At 37.8% G+C, this 17,073-nt stretch overlaps 1 protein-coding gene across 14 annotated transcripts in view; it reads right to left on the reverse strand.

Moving 5' to 3' along the window:
- Positions 1–17,073, reverse strand: part of AK9 (adenylate kinase 9) — a 134,461-nt gene that overhangs the window by 49,518 nt on the left and 67,870 nt on the right. For 10 of the 14 annotated variants that reach the window (XM_064597985.1, XM_064597983.1, XM_064597982.1 and 7 more), the window contains 5 exons: positions 16,677–16,750; positions 13,608–13,766; positions 2,811–2,900; positions 2,129–2,329; positions 1,447–1,568 (listed from right to left, as the gene is read on the reverse strand). In XM_064597985.1, coding sequence (XP_064454055.1) covers positions 1,447–1,568; positions 2,129–2,329; positions 2,811–2,900; positions 13,608–13,766; positions 16,677–16,750 — 646 coding nt within the window. Of the gene's footprint in view, positions 1–1,446; positions 1,569–2,128; positions 2,330–2,810; positions 2,901–7,363; positions 7,731–13,607; positions 13,767–16,676; positions 16,751–17,073 lie in introns of those variants that run through there. The other 4 variants (XM_064597981.1, XM_064597977.1, XM_064597988.1 and 1 more) reach the window with 4 other exon arrangements.

Here is a 17,073-nt window from a genome sequence, read left to right on the forward strand (position 1 = left end):
AGTATAAAATTTGGTAAGTTTTGACACAAGTATTCATTTGTGAATTCACCACAACCAAGATAATGAACATATTCATGAATACCAACATTTTGCTCACACTTCTTTGTAAAATCTCTCCTTCCTGCTCCTATTTGCCTCTTACTTGCCCCATCCCCAGGCAAACACCATTCTGTTTTCTAGCCCTATAACTAGTTTACATTTTCTAAATTTTTATATAAATGGAATCGTACAGGATATATTCTTTTTTGCCTGGCTTCTTTCTCTTAGCATAATTATCTTGAGATTCATCCAGGTTATTGCATGCTAATTAGAAGGCTGGAAATTTTAGTTCCACCCTCAGCCTTCTGAGGTGGGGTCAGGGAGAGGGGCTGGAAGTTGAATCAGCGAATGGCCAATGACTTAGTCAATCATGACTGTGTAATAAAGCCTCCATAAAAACCTAAGAGGACAGCTTTTTGGTCTTTTCTTTTAGAAGAGCTTCCATGTGCCACCAAGTAGGGCCCAAAGCTCCACAAAGACAGAAGTTTCTTTGTTCAGGACCTTATCCTATGTATGGCTTTATCTGGCTGTTGATTAGCATTCTTTATCATACCCTTTAATAAGCTGATAAATGTAGGTAAATGTTTTCCTGAATTCTGTGTGCTGTTTTAGCAAATTAATTGAACCAATGGAGGAGATTATTGGAATCCCTAATCTGTAGCTCACTCAGAAGCACAGGAAACAACCTGGGGCTGAGGTAGGGGGTGGGGGAGCAGTCCTTTAGGACTGAACCCTTAACCTGTGGAATCTGATGCTTATCTCCAGGTAGATGGCGTCAGAATTGAGTTGAATTCTCAGACCCCCTGCTGGTGTCATCTTCTGGAACTGCTTGGTGTTGTGTTGGGAGAACCTCCTCCCATGTTGGAATTAGGTCTAGGAAACTTGAAAGAATTGATAAGGCCCCAAATTAAAAGAATCACTTCCTATTTTATTACTGATAGATACCTGAAGTGGGTGCCTATCAAATGAGAATGGTTATCAAAATTCTGGTGCTAAGGGAGTAGAGTAGTGCCTGAGAATGACCTGTTCCTTTTGCTAATACTGCTCCTTATTATCATGCAAGCAGCCTCCCAAAGAGGCCATTGCTATCTGTATCTTACGTCCCTTAAATATTTCTGTCTCTAATACCTATAGATGTTCCCATGGAAAAAAATTTAAAAGATTTCCCTTTTCTTTTTTCATGGGTGTAATATATTGCCTAAGGAGCCCTGGCATTTCAGGGGTCAAGTGAAGCTGGGTGGAGGCGAAGTGTGTTGAAAAATTTATAAAATCATTTATTTATAAAATTGAGGATGCCTGCTTGTTTTCTTGGGGTCCAAAAGTGCTAGTTACCATCTTTGTGCATCTGGATATATGCACTTTCAGTGATGTGACCAATGTGAATGAGCAATAATAAAGAAGTCATACCTCTTCCTCTTCCTCCTCTTCCTCTTCTGGCTCCTCATCAACTTCAGCTTCTGCCTGATAGTCTTCTGTTTCTTCATCATAATCTTCCATAGTTAACTCCCATGCAACATACTGGAAGGGTTCTGTAAGAAAAAAAAGAAGTAACTTTTGGGAAGATATTTTTAGGATAAAAGGATATTAGCATATTACAGTAGTCAAAGATTAGGAAGAGTGATTATAATGACTGATCTCTTAGTTTAATGTGTATGCAAACAGGTCTTCACAAATTCTTTAAGTGACAACTGGCTGGTTTGGCCAGTGCTCTTTGTGCCCTGTGCTGTTCTGATTAGCAGATTTTTTTTTTTTTAAGATTTTATTTATTTTTTGCCAGAGAGAGACACAGCGAGAGAGGGAACACAAGCAGGGGGAGTGGGAGAAGGAGAAGCAGGCTCTCCACTGAGCAGGGAGCCCGATGCGGGGCTCATTCCCAGGATCCAGGTATCATGACTGAGCCAAAGGCAGACGCTTAATGACTGAGCCACCCATGTGTCCCCTGATTAGCAGATTTAAATATTTGAACTATCAACCCTGAATATACTGGATGCTTTACTTCATAAACCATCAAGAAGGGTTTTAAACTTTCACAGTGCTTTTAATAATATTACCTGTTCTTGACAATAAACGTTAAGATTACAGCTCTTACTTTCCATAGTCTCAACTACTTTTTGAAGTAGTTCCTCTGGAGTTTTGTCAGCAATCTCCAAGTTTAAAATTTGAATGAAAGACTCATTGATTGTTGATTCCAGATGTTTCCACATGTAGTTGAAACGTTTAATCTTCTCTTTAATTGGCTCCATTTCAGGAACATCAGGATAAGCATCTTCTGGAAACTCAGGGAGTACAACTTTTGAGGTAAAGGTTAGAGGAAAGAAAAAAGAGTCTTAAAATATTATATCTTTAGCCATATTGCCAAAATAATTTATACTTTATAGTATTTTAAAAACATTTGAAAGAAATACATTTGTTTTCTAGGTAATAATATAAATTCATAAATTCATATTTTAATTTGTGCTTTGTTCCTTGTATTGGCTTAGACGAATTATTATCTACTAATAAAATCAAAATCAGGGATAATTAATAAGAATTTTTTGTATGGCAACTTAAACTGTTAATAAAATGTATACAATAAAATTTGATGAAAAACAGTACTATACGCTGGCTACACACATTTTTAATGTAATAAGCTAAATTAATGCATATGAGCTGGCATACAACATAGAAAGAAATAGGTAGGAAGTTGGTACTATGCCTAAGATAAGGGACTGGACCCTTTCTAAAAGAATATGAAAAGTATTTTCACACACTAACTACTTTTATAATCTAACCTGTTTCAGATAATTCTTTAGTTTCCAGGCCCTCTTTGGATCCTTTTGAAATTTCTGTTCCAACTATAGTATCCTCAGCAGGCTCAAATACTTAAAAAAGAAATCTAATAGTTAATGTTTGAATTTTAAAACATTATTCCTTTATGAAATTTTTGGCACAAAGAAAATTTCAAAACACAGTTTAATTGTATATATTACATCTAAGTGAAAATACAGTTCCTGTTAGGTAAAGTATGGCATTAAATATTTAAGAATATAGGGCAGAAAATGAAGAATATTTAACAATATATAAAAAGACATGGACCAAAATAATTGACACATGGCACATATAAGTCTGATGGATAACTATTGTTAAATATCATTCAAACTTCTGTTCACATGGCATCAGACTAGCATTTCCTGATATTTCTTTTAATTTCTTAAGATACCCATGAAAAACTCCAAAAGATCATAAAGTGGCAAGGAAAGACAATGATATATCAAAGTCCCAGCTGTGGGTGTAGGTGTGGCAAAACTCAGGAGAATCTCAACAATATCATTATTGAAGGTATAGAACAAACACTGTTTTCCTGGATGATGTAAGACATGCCTCACATGCGGATTCAGCATAGATGGTTCAGGGAAGGAAGAACTAATTATCTATCTTCTCACCCCATAGTCTTTCCTAGTTCTGAGACACAAATTTTGTGTAGAACAAATTATATCTATATAATATTATATGAAAAATAATATATATCTATCTATAGAATATATAATTATATCAATTATAATTAGAATAATATTCTATTAGAATATTCGAATAGAATAGTTTAAATAACATTAGAATAGATTCTAATTAATAGAATTAGAATATTCTAATAAATAGAATATTCTAATATTCTAATAATATAATTATATTTAATTAGATTTACATACATAGAATAATATATGATTAAATATAATATAATCTTATATTAATAATATAATAATCATATTTACATATCTAGAATAATAATATTCTAATATACTAACAATATAATTATATGTAACTATATTTACATATATATATATAACACTGTAACACTGGAAACTGTCTTCCAAGCTAAAGTAATAGTTGGGTCCTCTTTCTACAGAATTCTATAATTAATACTCAAAAGAGAGGATGTAGAAGAGAACAAGCCTTGGGCTGGTCTGGTGGTGACATACGTAAGAGAGTATGGATCCAAAGATTTAGATGAAGAATTGCTTTTGAAAAAGATTTCTTATTTAAAACAGAGTAAATTTTAGAAAATACATGCTGGATGTACTCAAAAAGCACAGGAGGACAACATAGCTTATGAAATAGGAATCATGAAGCAGAAAGAGAGACCAACCTAAGATAAAGGTAGAAATACAAGAAAGCTAGTTGCAATTAGAAAACAATGGAAGGAAATCTAAAATGCAATAGCAGAATTCAAATATGTATCAGAAGAGAGGCAATAAGAAGCAGAAAATAAATCTCATATGGAGGATAACAGCTCTCCAAAGAATACAGAGAAAAAGAACAAAGAAATAAGAACTATCAGGGAAAAGGAGATTAATGTGGTTGAGAAACAAAAACCATCTAACCAAAAATAATAAAAAGTGATCCTGAAAAAGGAATCAAGCAATAAATGAAGATGCAATTGAAGAAAACCATTTTGAGCTAGACAAAGACTAGTAGGAAGATAAAAAGAGCTCACTGAATTCCAGGAAAAATTGCTCACATACTAGTAAAGTTAAAAAAAATAATAATGGTATTGAAGACTATCTTTTGAGCATCACTGAAGGAAAGAAAAAAGAACACAAATGAAGCAATATCAGATTTTTCCTTGTGAAGACAACAGTACAATCTCAACATGCAGAATTTTTTTTTTTTTTAAAGATTTTATTTATTTATTTGAGAGAGAATGAGAGAGAGCACATGAGAGGGGGGAGGGTCAGAGGGAGAAGCAGACTCCCTGCCGAGCAGGGAGCCCGATGCGGGACTCGATCCGGGGACTCCAGGATCATGACCCGAGCCGAAGGCAGTTGCTTAACCAACTGAGCCACCCAGGCGCCCTCAACATGCAGAATTTTGAGAAGAGAAGGATATGACAGTAATTTAGTAGCATCTAAATTGTTTTTCATGTGTGAAAGCAACAGATTTACAAGAATGCACACAATATACCACCCTGGATGCTTAAAAAATTATTCAAAGATATAGGTCAGATGATTAAGAGAACTAAGAATCAAAACTAAAATCTCAGGAATGGAGAAACTGGAATCTGGGAGACATCCCAGTGGAGTTATCAACAATCCTAATCCCAAATAGCTGCAGAAATTCATGGCCAGTTCTAGTGGACTGGAAAGGACAGGCCTTTCCTAGTGGATGTGTCCACTAGTGGGCATTCAATGGTGTGGAGGAGTTGTGGCTCTTATAAAACTATCTGGAGGAAGTTTATCAACAATTTCAATCTGAACAGTCATAATCTATAAGAATAAATCTGTGGGAAGACTTAAGAAGTGTCCCAGAGAGGGGCGCCTGGGTGGCTCAGTTGGTTAAGCAACTGCCTTCGGCTCAGGTCATGATCCTGGAGTCCCTGGATCGAGTCCCTGGATCGAGTCCCGCATCGGGCTGCCTGCTCGGCAGGGAGCCTGCTTCTCCCTCTGACCCTCCCCGCTCTCATGTGCTCTCTCTCTCTCATTCTGTCTCAAATAAATAAATAAAATCTTTAAAAAAAAAAAAAAGAAGTGTCCCAGAGAAAAACTCTCTTAGGCTTGAATCCAGTCAAGTCAAAACAAAACAAAATACCATGCTTAGAAAAACTGAAAGGAAATATGTCAGAATATTAAATACTTATTGCCCTTTGCTGGCAGAACTATGTTCATTTTCTCCCATCTTTCTATTTGTATGAATTCTACATTTCCTATAATTAACATATCAGACTTGACTAGATATCTGAATGATTTTTATTTATTTATTTTTTAAAAGATTTAATGTATTTATTTTAGGGAAAGAGAGAGAGAGTGCATGCGAGTCTGAGCAGGGGTGGATGGGCAGAGGAGAGGGAGGGGGAGAGAGAATCTCAAGCAGACTCCATGCTGGGCACAGAGCACAATGTGTGGCTCCATCCCACAACACTGAGATCATGACCAGAACCGAAATCAAAGGTAGGATGCTTAAGAGACTGAGCTGCCCTGAATGATTTTTAAACACACAATTCAACATCAATTACATCAGAACAAAGATCACTGTCTGATGGACATTTTCCAAATTTCAAGTTGTCTCTTTTCTATTTTCTATTCGTCTATTTCCTTATTCTATTCATCTATTTTCTATCAATTTATTGGTACCTGTGGATACACTGTGCAGCTGAGTCATCCTTGAGTTTATGTTCTCAGGGTCAGATTTTTTGTGAGTACAATACCGAGCTTTTTCTATGATTTGAGGTGACCATTTATAAAACTTTTTTTCAGCCTTAATTTTTTTTCCTATGACAGTTCTCAACTGTCAGCAAGTATAAGAATCACCTGATGTGTTCATTAAGATGTAGGTTCCCAAACTCCATCCTAGACTTACTGAGCCAGAACTTGGGTGGCTCAGGAGCCTTCCAAATAAGAAACATAGGTGATTTTTTTAAAGATTTTATTTATTTGAGAGAGAGAGAGGGAGAGGGGGAGCACACAAGCAGGGGGAGGGGCAGAGAGAGAGGGACAAGCAGACTCCCTCCTGATCGAGGAGTCCAACATGGGGCTTGATCCTGGAACCTCTGGATCATGACCTGAAGTCAGATGCTTAACAGACTGAGCCACCCAGGTGCCCCTAAGTGATTCTTTTTAAAAAATTTATATTTATTTAAATTCCAGTGTAGTTAACACAGTGTCGTATTAATTTGAGGTGAACAATATGGTGATTCAACAATTCCATACATTACTAAGTGCTCATCAAGATAATTGTGCTCTTTATCCCCTTCACCTATTTCCCCCATCCCCCTGCCCACATGTCCTCTGGTAACCATCAGTTACTCTCTCTAGTGAAGAGCCTGTCCTCTCTTTTTTTTCCTCCTTTGTTCATTTGTTTTGTTTTTTAAATTCCACATACAAGTGAGATCATATGGTATTTGTCTTTGACTGGCTTATTCTGTTAAGCATTATACCCTCTGGATCCAAATGGCAAAATTTCATTCTTTTTTCTTAGTGGCTGAATAATATTCCTGTGTGTGTGTGTGTGTGTGTGTGTATCACATGTTCTTTATCCATTCATCTATCAGCTGCTTCCATAACCTGATTATTGTAAATAATGCTGCAATAAACATAGGGGTGCATGTATCCTTTCAAATTAGTGTTTTTGTATTTTTTGGTAAATACCGAGTAGTGTGATTACTGGATCATAAGGTAGTTCTACTGCTAACTTTTTGAGGAACCTCCATACTGTTTTCCACGGTGGCTGCACCAGTTTGCATTCCTACCAACAGTGTATGAGGGTTTTTCTCCACATCCTTGCCAATGTTAGTTATTTCTTGTGTTGTTTGATTTTAGTCATTCTGACAGATGTGAGGTGGTATCTCATTGTGGTTTTGATTTGTATGTTCCTGATGATGAGTGATGCTGAGCATCTTTTCATGTATCTGTTGGCCATCAGAAACTTAGGTGATTTTGATGCAGATCATTTACTGTATATACAGTAGTCCCCTCACCCACAATTCTGCTTTCTGTGGTTTCAGTTAACCGCAGTCAGCCACAGTCCAGAAGCAGATGACAAGATGTCAGAAGGTCAACGGTAGCCTAATGGTTACGTCACAATACATACATCACTCACGTCACTTCATCTCGTCATGTTGGCATTTTATCATCTTACAGCATCACAAGAAGGGTGAGTACAGTACAGTAAGATATTTTGAGAGAGAGACCACGTTCATATCTTGATTTTGGACTTCCAGCCTTCAGAACAGAGAGAATAAATTTCTGTGGTTTGAAGCTACTAAGTTTATGGTGATTTGTTAACGGCAACCCTAGGAAACGAACACATTCCCCAACAGTCTAATTGAAAACAAGCGTTGGAGAGCAATGTGGAATTTAGTGAAAATTTAGTAAGGGAGCAATGAAGGGGACTTTATATCATACATCCTATAGCAGACACTGTTGGTAACTCAGTCTTCTTCTTCCTGGCAGAGCTACGCTTTTGTTCTAGTGTTTACCCTTCCCTGCATGGCTGAGGAGGGTGACCCCATGTCCAGCTCCAGGAGTTTATCCTGACTGGTATATGCCCAAAATGTTGGTTCCTTTCCTTCTGATATCAGGGGAGGGAATGTAACTATTGATTTTGAGAATGTTAAGATTGAGTTTTAGCCTTATTTGGGGGTAGGAATCCTGAGCTCTGGCCTTTTTTGAAGTTACATAAGGCTGACTGCTGGCCTGGTGATAATGCTGCTGAAGCATCAACTACTTGCCAGACAGCGTGCTAGGTGCCTTAAAGAAAATGTTTCTATCCCTATAAAAACAATGTTTGGTAACTATTCCTAACCCTGTTTAATGAAGAGCCTGAGGTGCAGAACAATGACAGAAGGTGTCATATAGCAGCCAAGTGAAATTTAAGAAATGTTAATGAGATCATATCGATTACCTGCACTTAGAGAAAGCTTCGAACTCCCTAAGCCTCTGGCCTTTGCCTCGCTGTCCAATCTCATCTTCCCCTTCCCTCTTGCTCACTGTGCTCTGGTCATACTCCATTTCTTCCTTGCCCATGGAATTGTGCCCACCTCTGAGACTTTGCAGGGGAAAGATTTTTGCACAGATCCTTTTCAGTCTTTCTGCCTTGCCTCAAGGATCATCTTCTCAGACGACACTCTTCCTTGGCCATAATGTTTAGTCTTGCCTCTTCCAAACCACCCCACTGGTCTCCACCTTGCTCATTCATTCAACAAACATTTATTGAGCACCTACTAGATCCCAGGCTCACTTTAGTGTCTTCATATATTTTATCCATAGCACTTAACACTATCATAAATGATTTTAGTTATTTACTTGTTTATTCTTATTCTTCACCATCGAATGACAACTCTTTGAAGATAGGGACCTTGACTATCTTGATCATTGCTGAGTTTCTTGTACCTAGGGCAGCACCTGTTGTTTTGCCTGGCACTTAGAAGGAATTCAATAAATATTTGTTAAAAGGATATATTTCCTAATGTTTATTAATAACCAGCTCTATTACAGGACCGTGAAGTGCTTGGAATAAAGCATTGTGATGAGAGCCAATGGTTACTCTAAGCTCAGCTTCTTGCAAGTTCCATGTAATTTGCCTATACCTAACTAGTACATAAAGAACAATTTGGGAATGATCAAGGTGATTAACTAGCCTCTGAATGCATCTGAATGTAATGACCTTTAAAGCGCTGATTCTAAGCAATACATATGTCATTCCATTCTAAGAAGGCTAGAGTAACAACAGGTTTGAGATGAAGCTTCAATCTTCCTGAGTATTGACAGAGGTAATGATTACCTTGTGGCCCATGACAGAGGAAAAGATGTGTTCTCTAGCATGAGGCATAAAAATCCTGTTCTGGCTATTTTCCTGGGACTGCCAAAATATTGCCACAAACTTGGTAAATAAAATAAACCAATAGAAATGTATTCTCTCACAATTATGAAGGCCAGAAGTCAGAAATTAAGGTGTTGGCAGGGCTGTGCCACCTCTGCCGTGTTAGAGGAGAATCACTTCTCGCCTGTTCAAGCTTCTCTGGGTGCCGTCATTCCTTAGCTTGAGGCTGCATCATGGCAGCGTCTGCCTGCATCTTCACATGGCTTTCTGCTCTGAGTGCGAGTCTAAGCCCCTCTACTTCCCTTGTATACAGACAATTGTGATGGCATTTTGGGCCCACCTGGATAATCCTGGATGATCTCCCCATCTCAAGATATTTAGTCACATCTACAAAGACCTTTCTTCCAAATGAGGTAACATCTGCAGGTCTAGAAATTAGGATGTGGACATATCTTTGGCAGCCATCATTACTCTGGATAAAGTTTAAAAATTCCAAAAGTAATGGATTTATGTTAGAATAGTTTTTTCTTTTCTTTTTTTTTTCATTGTGGCAAATTCATATACCATAAAATTTACCCTCTTAACCATTTTAGGTATACAGTTCAGTGGTATCCCATACATCCACATTGCGGTGCAACCGTCACAACCTTTCAGCCCATAACTCTTTTCACCTGGTAAAACAGAAATTCTGTACTCATTAAATAATAACTCCCCATTCTCCCCACCCCTCAAGCCCCTGGCAACCCCACTATTCTACTTTCTAACTTTATGATTTTGACTACTCTAAGTACTTCATATAAGTGGAATCATATGGTATTTGTCTTTTTGTGATTAGACAGGGCAGTTTTAAGTGAAAAAAAAAAAAATTGCCCCCTTAAGTAATTTAGAAGAGAAGACTTTGTGGAAAAAGAGATCCTTGAATAGAAGAAGTAATCACTGGCTAAACCAGATGCAAGCCCTTCTGTGAAACAGAATATGATTCAATATGGCCAAAACAGACCCATTTTACAGAAGCGAACCTGCCCTGGAGAAGTCCAGTCATGTCTATAGTGTCTAGCATTGGGCTAGAATTAACTAGAGTAGGATGCTGGCTTTAAAACATCCAAAGTAGGTTCCCTGGGAGAAATAATCATATTAAAAGCAAAAAACTAAATTGTCCCCTAGACCTGTTACATTAGTAAATACTAATTGTGAGATATTGTGGATATTGGAATTATGGGGATATGTTTGACATGTCATATTTAATGGATGTCATTTTCTTTTATTTCTTTTGGTATTTTATGGCCTCTCTTCTTACAAAATGTAGGTGGGTGGAAGAATTGTTATCAGTGAAATTGATTAGGTACTGAAAAAAACAATTAAGTTTCTGGTCACACCAATCAGAATGGCTAAAAATAAGTCAGGAAACCACAGATGTTGGCGAGGATGCAGAGAAAGGGGAACCCTCCTACACTGTTGGTGGGAATGCAAGCTGGTGCAGCCACTCTGGAAAATAGTACGGAGGTTCCTCAAAAAGTTAAAAATAGAGCTACCTTACGTCCCAGCAATTGCACTACTAGGTATTTATCCAAAGGATACAAACATAGTGATTTGAAGGGTACATGCACCCCGATGTTTATAGCAGCAATGTCCACAATAGCCAAACTATGGAAGGAGCCCAGATGGCCATCGACAGATGAATGGATAAAGAAGATGTGGTATATGTATATACAATGGAATATGACTCAGCCATCAAAAAAAAAGAAATATTATAATTTATAACAACGTGAATTGAGCTAGAGGGTATTATGCTAAGCAAAATAAGTCAATCAAAGAAAAACAAATATCATATGATCTCACTTATATGTGGAATTTAAGAAACAAAACAGATGAACATAGGGGAAGGGAGGGAAAAATAAAATAAGATGAAATCAGAGAGGGAGACAAACCATAAGAGACTCTTAACTATAGGAAACAAACTGAGGGTTGCTGGAGGGGAGGGGGCTGGGGGATGGAGTAACTGGGTGATGTACATTAAGGAGGACATATGATGTAATGAGTACTGGGTGTGATATGCAATTGATGAATCACTAAACTCTACCTCTGAAACTAATAATACACTATATGTTAATTAATTGATTTTAAATAAAAAACAAAAACAAACAATAAAAAACAATGAAGTTTCTGGGTAGGAGCTCAAGTCAATAGAGGTGTGGGACTCCTAAAAGGAAATTGCGTGTTTCATCCTGCTAACTCCCCTGTCTGGCGCAAGGGATCTGATTTTATACCTATTGTCCCATAAAGCTAATGTCAACCTTGTAGTAAAAATGATCTTTGTTGAACTTGAGATTTCTCGTTGTAAAAATTCGTCTTAATCCTGGTCCTTTTACCAGCTAATAGCAGGTTCCCAGCCCTTAATTGCTCCAGACTGACATCTAGCTGCAGGTATCTGAAGACCATTAGTTTGTGGGATTAGTTTCTAATCTAATACTAACCAAGCTTGAAAGTATTTATGTGCCTCATTGCCACCACAGTGGGGTCCCCTATCTTGCTGCTTTAAGATCCTCTCTGGTCCTAAGAGTGGCTTTCATTGCCCATAGACTCCTCCTTGCCCTGCACTAGTCCACCAAACTGGACCTCTCAAGTAGAGCTGGCTTAATGAGTGTGGGAGCTGTGTACTTGCACAAGGTCTTTTGCTTAGAATGGTCTCACACTCAGATTAATGCTCTCTGGCTGTCATTTTGAAATTTTTAGCAATTTTACCTTTGAACTGTTTTGTAGGCAAAACCCAAAGGGGCTCCAAAGGGACAAAAGAGAGGGCATGTGAGCAGAGATATGCACAGTCTGTGTTTGCCATTCCTTGCCCTCACGTTCTCATGAACATTCCTGATGCCCTGTCATTACCATAGAATTCCAGGGGACCACGTATGAGAGATGTAAGTGTGACCAACTGGTGGGGGGAGGGGAGCAGCTCTGAGAGACCACACTTTCCCTTTAAACTAGAACTTGCTTCAGATGCTGAAAGAAGGTGGTAACATTCAGAGACATGAATAACCAAGGAACCTTTCTTTCTCATGTTACTTTCCTGTATTAGCTAAACACTTAGGCTGAAAACGATGACATAGAAGGAAAGGAAAAGATAGGGCAACCCAGAGTTCCCTTTCTTTTAGTCTTTCCTTAATCATTAGTAAGCTAAAGTTAGAGAGTGTCGATAGAACATATGTGCATATTAAGAAGTGAAATAAAAAGCTCAGTTAGTTTTGTGCATGAAACAGACTTGGTATTCTGTTAAGGATGAAATGCATATAATGGGAGCCTGGGTAGCTCAGTTGCTTAAGTGGCCAACTCTTGGTTTTGATTCAGGTCATGATCTCAGGGCTGTGAGATGGAGCCCTGTGTCAGGCTCTGCTTAAGAGCTAAGTGTGGAGCCTGCTTAAGATTCTCTCTCCTCCCTCTGCCCCTCCCTCCCCCACTCCTGTGCTCCCTCTCTCTCTCTCAAACAAGAAAAAAAAAAAAAAAAAGAATGAAATGCAATTTATGTCCAAGCTGCAAAATACAAACTGTAATTTTGGTGATATTAGAGCATATGAGTTAAATACTCCTATATTTGCATTTAAAAATAGCTTTGTACAACATAAAGATAAACAGTAAAATTCATGCCAATGAATAAAATTTAAAATTTTTGTCTACTTAGAATGAGATTAATTAGCAAACAAAAAGCACCATGAAAAGCTGAGAGAGAGGCCATGGAAGAAAAGAAAAAGCTTTACACTTTAGTATGTTTAAAAGCACTTTTTGCTGGGGCGCCTGGGTGGCTCAGTTGGTTAAGCGACTGCCTTTGGCTCAGGTCATGATCCTGGAGTCCCTGGATCGAGTCCCTGGATCGAGTCCCTGGATTGAGTCCCGCATCGGGCTCCCTGCTCGGCGGGGAGTCTGCTTTGCCCTCTGACCCTATCCCCTCTCATGTGTTCTTTCTCTCGCGTTGTCTCTCTCTCAAATAAATAAAATCTTTAAAAAAAAGCACTTTTTCCTGCTTTTTGAACCATGTGACTCACAGATTACATGACTGACCCTGCTCCTGACTGCCGGTACCAGGGCAGAGAAGATTTGGCTTTCCTACCACACCACAAACCATGTGATTTGGACTAAATGGCTGCTCCCTGGGAGCTCATGTCACCATTCTTCACCTGCTTCCATTTTATTAATGTAGAAAAGACACAAATACATGCATGTGCACACACAGACACACCCAATAGACAGGAGTAGAACGAAGGACATGGCCCTCAATAGAGTCTAACCTGATTCAGGTTCTGTTTTAGGGACCTCAGGTGCTTCAGACTCCTCAGGTAAGGATCCCTTGGTGTCCTCGGCTACCTCCAGGGCCTCAGACCCTTCCTGAGCTTCAGGCTCCTCACCTTCAATCTCCTCTTCAGCCTCCGGTTCAGCCTCTTCTACTTCTAGAAAAAATGAGGAGAAATAAATTATTATTCAGTTTAGGTCAACAAATATTTAATTGGGTGCCAGATAGTCTGATTGGTGCTGAGGCCAAAGAATAAGTAATGGCCCTGCCCTCCTGGAGCATGGGGTTTGATGAGGGAGACAGATACTTTGTCTACATATTTCATCTATTCAAATGTAGCGGCAGTGTGTAGTGCATGTGCTCAGAATGCTATGGGAGCAGCAGCCTAAGGGTTTTAACAGTAAAAAACTGGAACCAGCCCAAAGTCCATTCAGTAAGGATAGGGATAGAACTACACTGTCTGATACGGAGCCATTAGCCACGTGTGGCTATTGGAACACTTGAAATGTGGCTAATCCAAATTGAAATGTGCTGTAAGTATAAAATACAAAATGGATTTCAAAGACTTAGTTTGAAAAACTGAATGTGAAATGTTTTCAGTAATTTTTGCACTGATTGTTAAAATAATATTTTGGACATAGTATATTAAATAAATATAATTAATTTCACCTGTTTCTTTTTACTTTTTATGTAGCTACTAGAAAATTTACAGTAACATAGGCAGCTTGCATTATATTTTCATTGAGCAGTACAAGGCTAGATTTAATGTATAATGATGGATTTTCTTATACCTAATTACAAATAATGGAATCAATATGTCAAATGTAAATTTTAAAAGCACAATTCCAAGCTTTATGTAGTTGCATGGAAGTCTTTCAGGAAGAAGATGGGGTAAATGGTGTCAGAAAACCCATCTCCCAATTCCTTTTAATATATTCATTAAGTTGAAAAACAAGATATTTCTGTGCAGATGATATGAAAAAAAAAAAATGAGCCTGTTTTCTGGACTCCTGTGGAAATTTCTCCCCCCAGTGAGTACCTTCCAAGACTATCTGGTATCAGATACCTTTGGCATCCGAATTTTGATCTGAATCTGGATGATTAAGCACCCAGAGCAAAGCAACTTAAAGTGTTCTTGGGGCACCTGGGTAGCTCAGGCTGTTAAGCGTCTCAGGTCATGATCCCAGGGTCCTGGGATGGAGCCCTATTTTGGGCTCCCTGCTCAGTGGGGAGCCTGCTTCCCCCTCTCTTCTGCCCCTCCCCCCTTGTGCTGTCTCTCTCTCAAATAAATAATAAAAAATTATTGAAAAAAAAAGAAGAAAAGCAAAACATACCTAAAAAAAACAAAAGTGTTCTTATAGGTCTGGGTCTGTATCAGGACTACAGTGCATGTGGTTTCTTAGTATATGACTCTTTTGTGTCATATAGAGGAATTTATGGGGATACACACAAGGAAGAAACAGCATTTGCTGAATGGGTTTGGGATGAAATTATATGCTGTACAGCAAAAACTCACAATATATCTCTCATAGTAAAAAAAACTTCCAATATGCATACATGTAAATTATTTATTTTGAATTCTTATCCATATTAGGAAAAAGAGTTTACATAATGACGCAGAGAAGTGTAAAAAGTTGTAATACTTTTTCTAGAATTCTAATGGATAATCTGTGTACCAGAAAAGTTATGGACTGAAAAGTGTTCTAAGATCCTTATACTATCTGTGATTTTTACCAAGTATGTGTTATATTAGTTATCTATTGCTTCATAATAAATTATTCCAAAATTTAGTGATTAAAGCAACAATAATCACATATCATCCTTGCAGTTTCTGGGGTCAGGAATTTGGGAGTAGCTTAATTGGTGGTTCTGGCTCTTGGTCTCTCATGAAGTCAATGAAGATGTCCTTCAGGGTTGCAGTCTCTGAAGGCTTGCCTGGGGCTGGAGGATCGACTTCCGAGGTGTCCACTCAAAGCCTGAACTGAGCTCCTCAAGGAGCAGAGATAAGCCCTGTGTTAAGTCCTGACCCACAGAAAAGTGTACAGAATAAAAATGATAGTTGTTTTATAGTTTTGGGGTGCTTGCTGCCAACAAAGGAAAACTGAAATAGATACTTTTCACTCTTTTGTTTCATGGACCCTTTTGGCAGTCTGGTGAAACTTACGGACCCTCCTTAGAATAATGCTTTCAAACCCATAAAATAAAATACGTAAGAAACCAATTATATTGAAATACAGTTATGAAGATATCAAAATAAATTTTGTGCCATAGGAAATTCGTGCATCTTTACTAATGCATTAAATAACAAGAACTAGCAGCCGGTCTAATAACTACCATCATTTTGGAATCGTGATTTAGCACAAAGAGGATATATAGAACTATAATGTGACATGAAAATATCTTAGTTTCTATTGGTAACAAAGTCAAGATACTGCTGATACTATTATGGCTTGTTGCCTATATTAATTACTAAGTGAAGGAAATACTAAATTTCAGGTAAAGTTTAGTGAAAATAAAGTTGTAATTATTTTCCCATTCAAGTTCACAGACCTCTGAATTTTATCCATGAACTCTAGGTTAAGAACTTCAGTCTTAAAAGAAACTGTTGGAGTAAGTTCTTGTATAATGAAGATGAAAATTTAAGTTCAAAGACAATGGGTATAGCAGGAGATTGGCTGTTTTCTCAACTTCTGCAGGATCCTTCTACTAGAAGTAATTCCAACATCCATGTGTCCTACATGACAAGGGCAGCATTTTAAGACAAGCTGCTGAGCTTCCTGCTGTGGACCCGCAGAGGGAGCATGCATAGGTATTTGTGTCAGAGGTCTTTTCCTATGACTCCATTGCTCTAGTGACCACACAATTTATTATCCAAATTGGAACATTGAGAATGAAAGTGGGTCAAATAAATATTTCAGTACCATAGGTATAGCATAAACCTAGACTCTCATGGGCAAACTGGGAAATACGGTCATGCTGTCTGTAATTCACTTGAAATACTGCAGTTGCCTGCAGTAACAAAACAAAATTAAATGACACATTATTAATGATAGAAATCTGTGTTTGCCTTTTGCTTTCTCGCTTATAGCTTCCAATAGCCTTTGGTCTTCTTCTATTCTCAATGCTTCTTCAGCAGCTTTTCTGAAAGGAAAAGGTCCAAAATTTAATCATCTTTGGAAATTCAGACATCTTACAATATTCTAGGATTTGAGGCCCATAGTGGTAAAAAATTGGGTAAACTGTGTATAATGTTCATTACACTCTTTAACTTTACAATGTAAATGTTTAATTTGCTCATATTGAAGCCACTTAATTTCAGGGTTGGTTTGTTTTTTTCCTTTTTTTTTTGGTTAAGAAAAGTTGCAATGTTACACTTTAAAAAATTTTGGCTATTAATTAGGAAATCTGCCAAAATTAATAAAAGATTGTCCAACTCTAAGCTGAAAAGGTAAATGGGAGAAGTA

Source organism: Mirounga angustirostris, unplaced genomic scaffold (assembly GCF_029215605.1).
Source record: "Mirounga angustirostris isolate CCGP_5_RB_7025 unplaced genomic scaffold, mMirAng1.0.hap1 SCAF_8, whole genome shotgun sequence".
NCBI lineage: Eukaryota > Metazoa > Chordata > Mammalia > Carnivora > Phocidae > Mirounga > Mirounga angustirostris.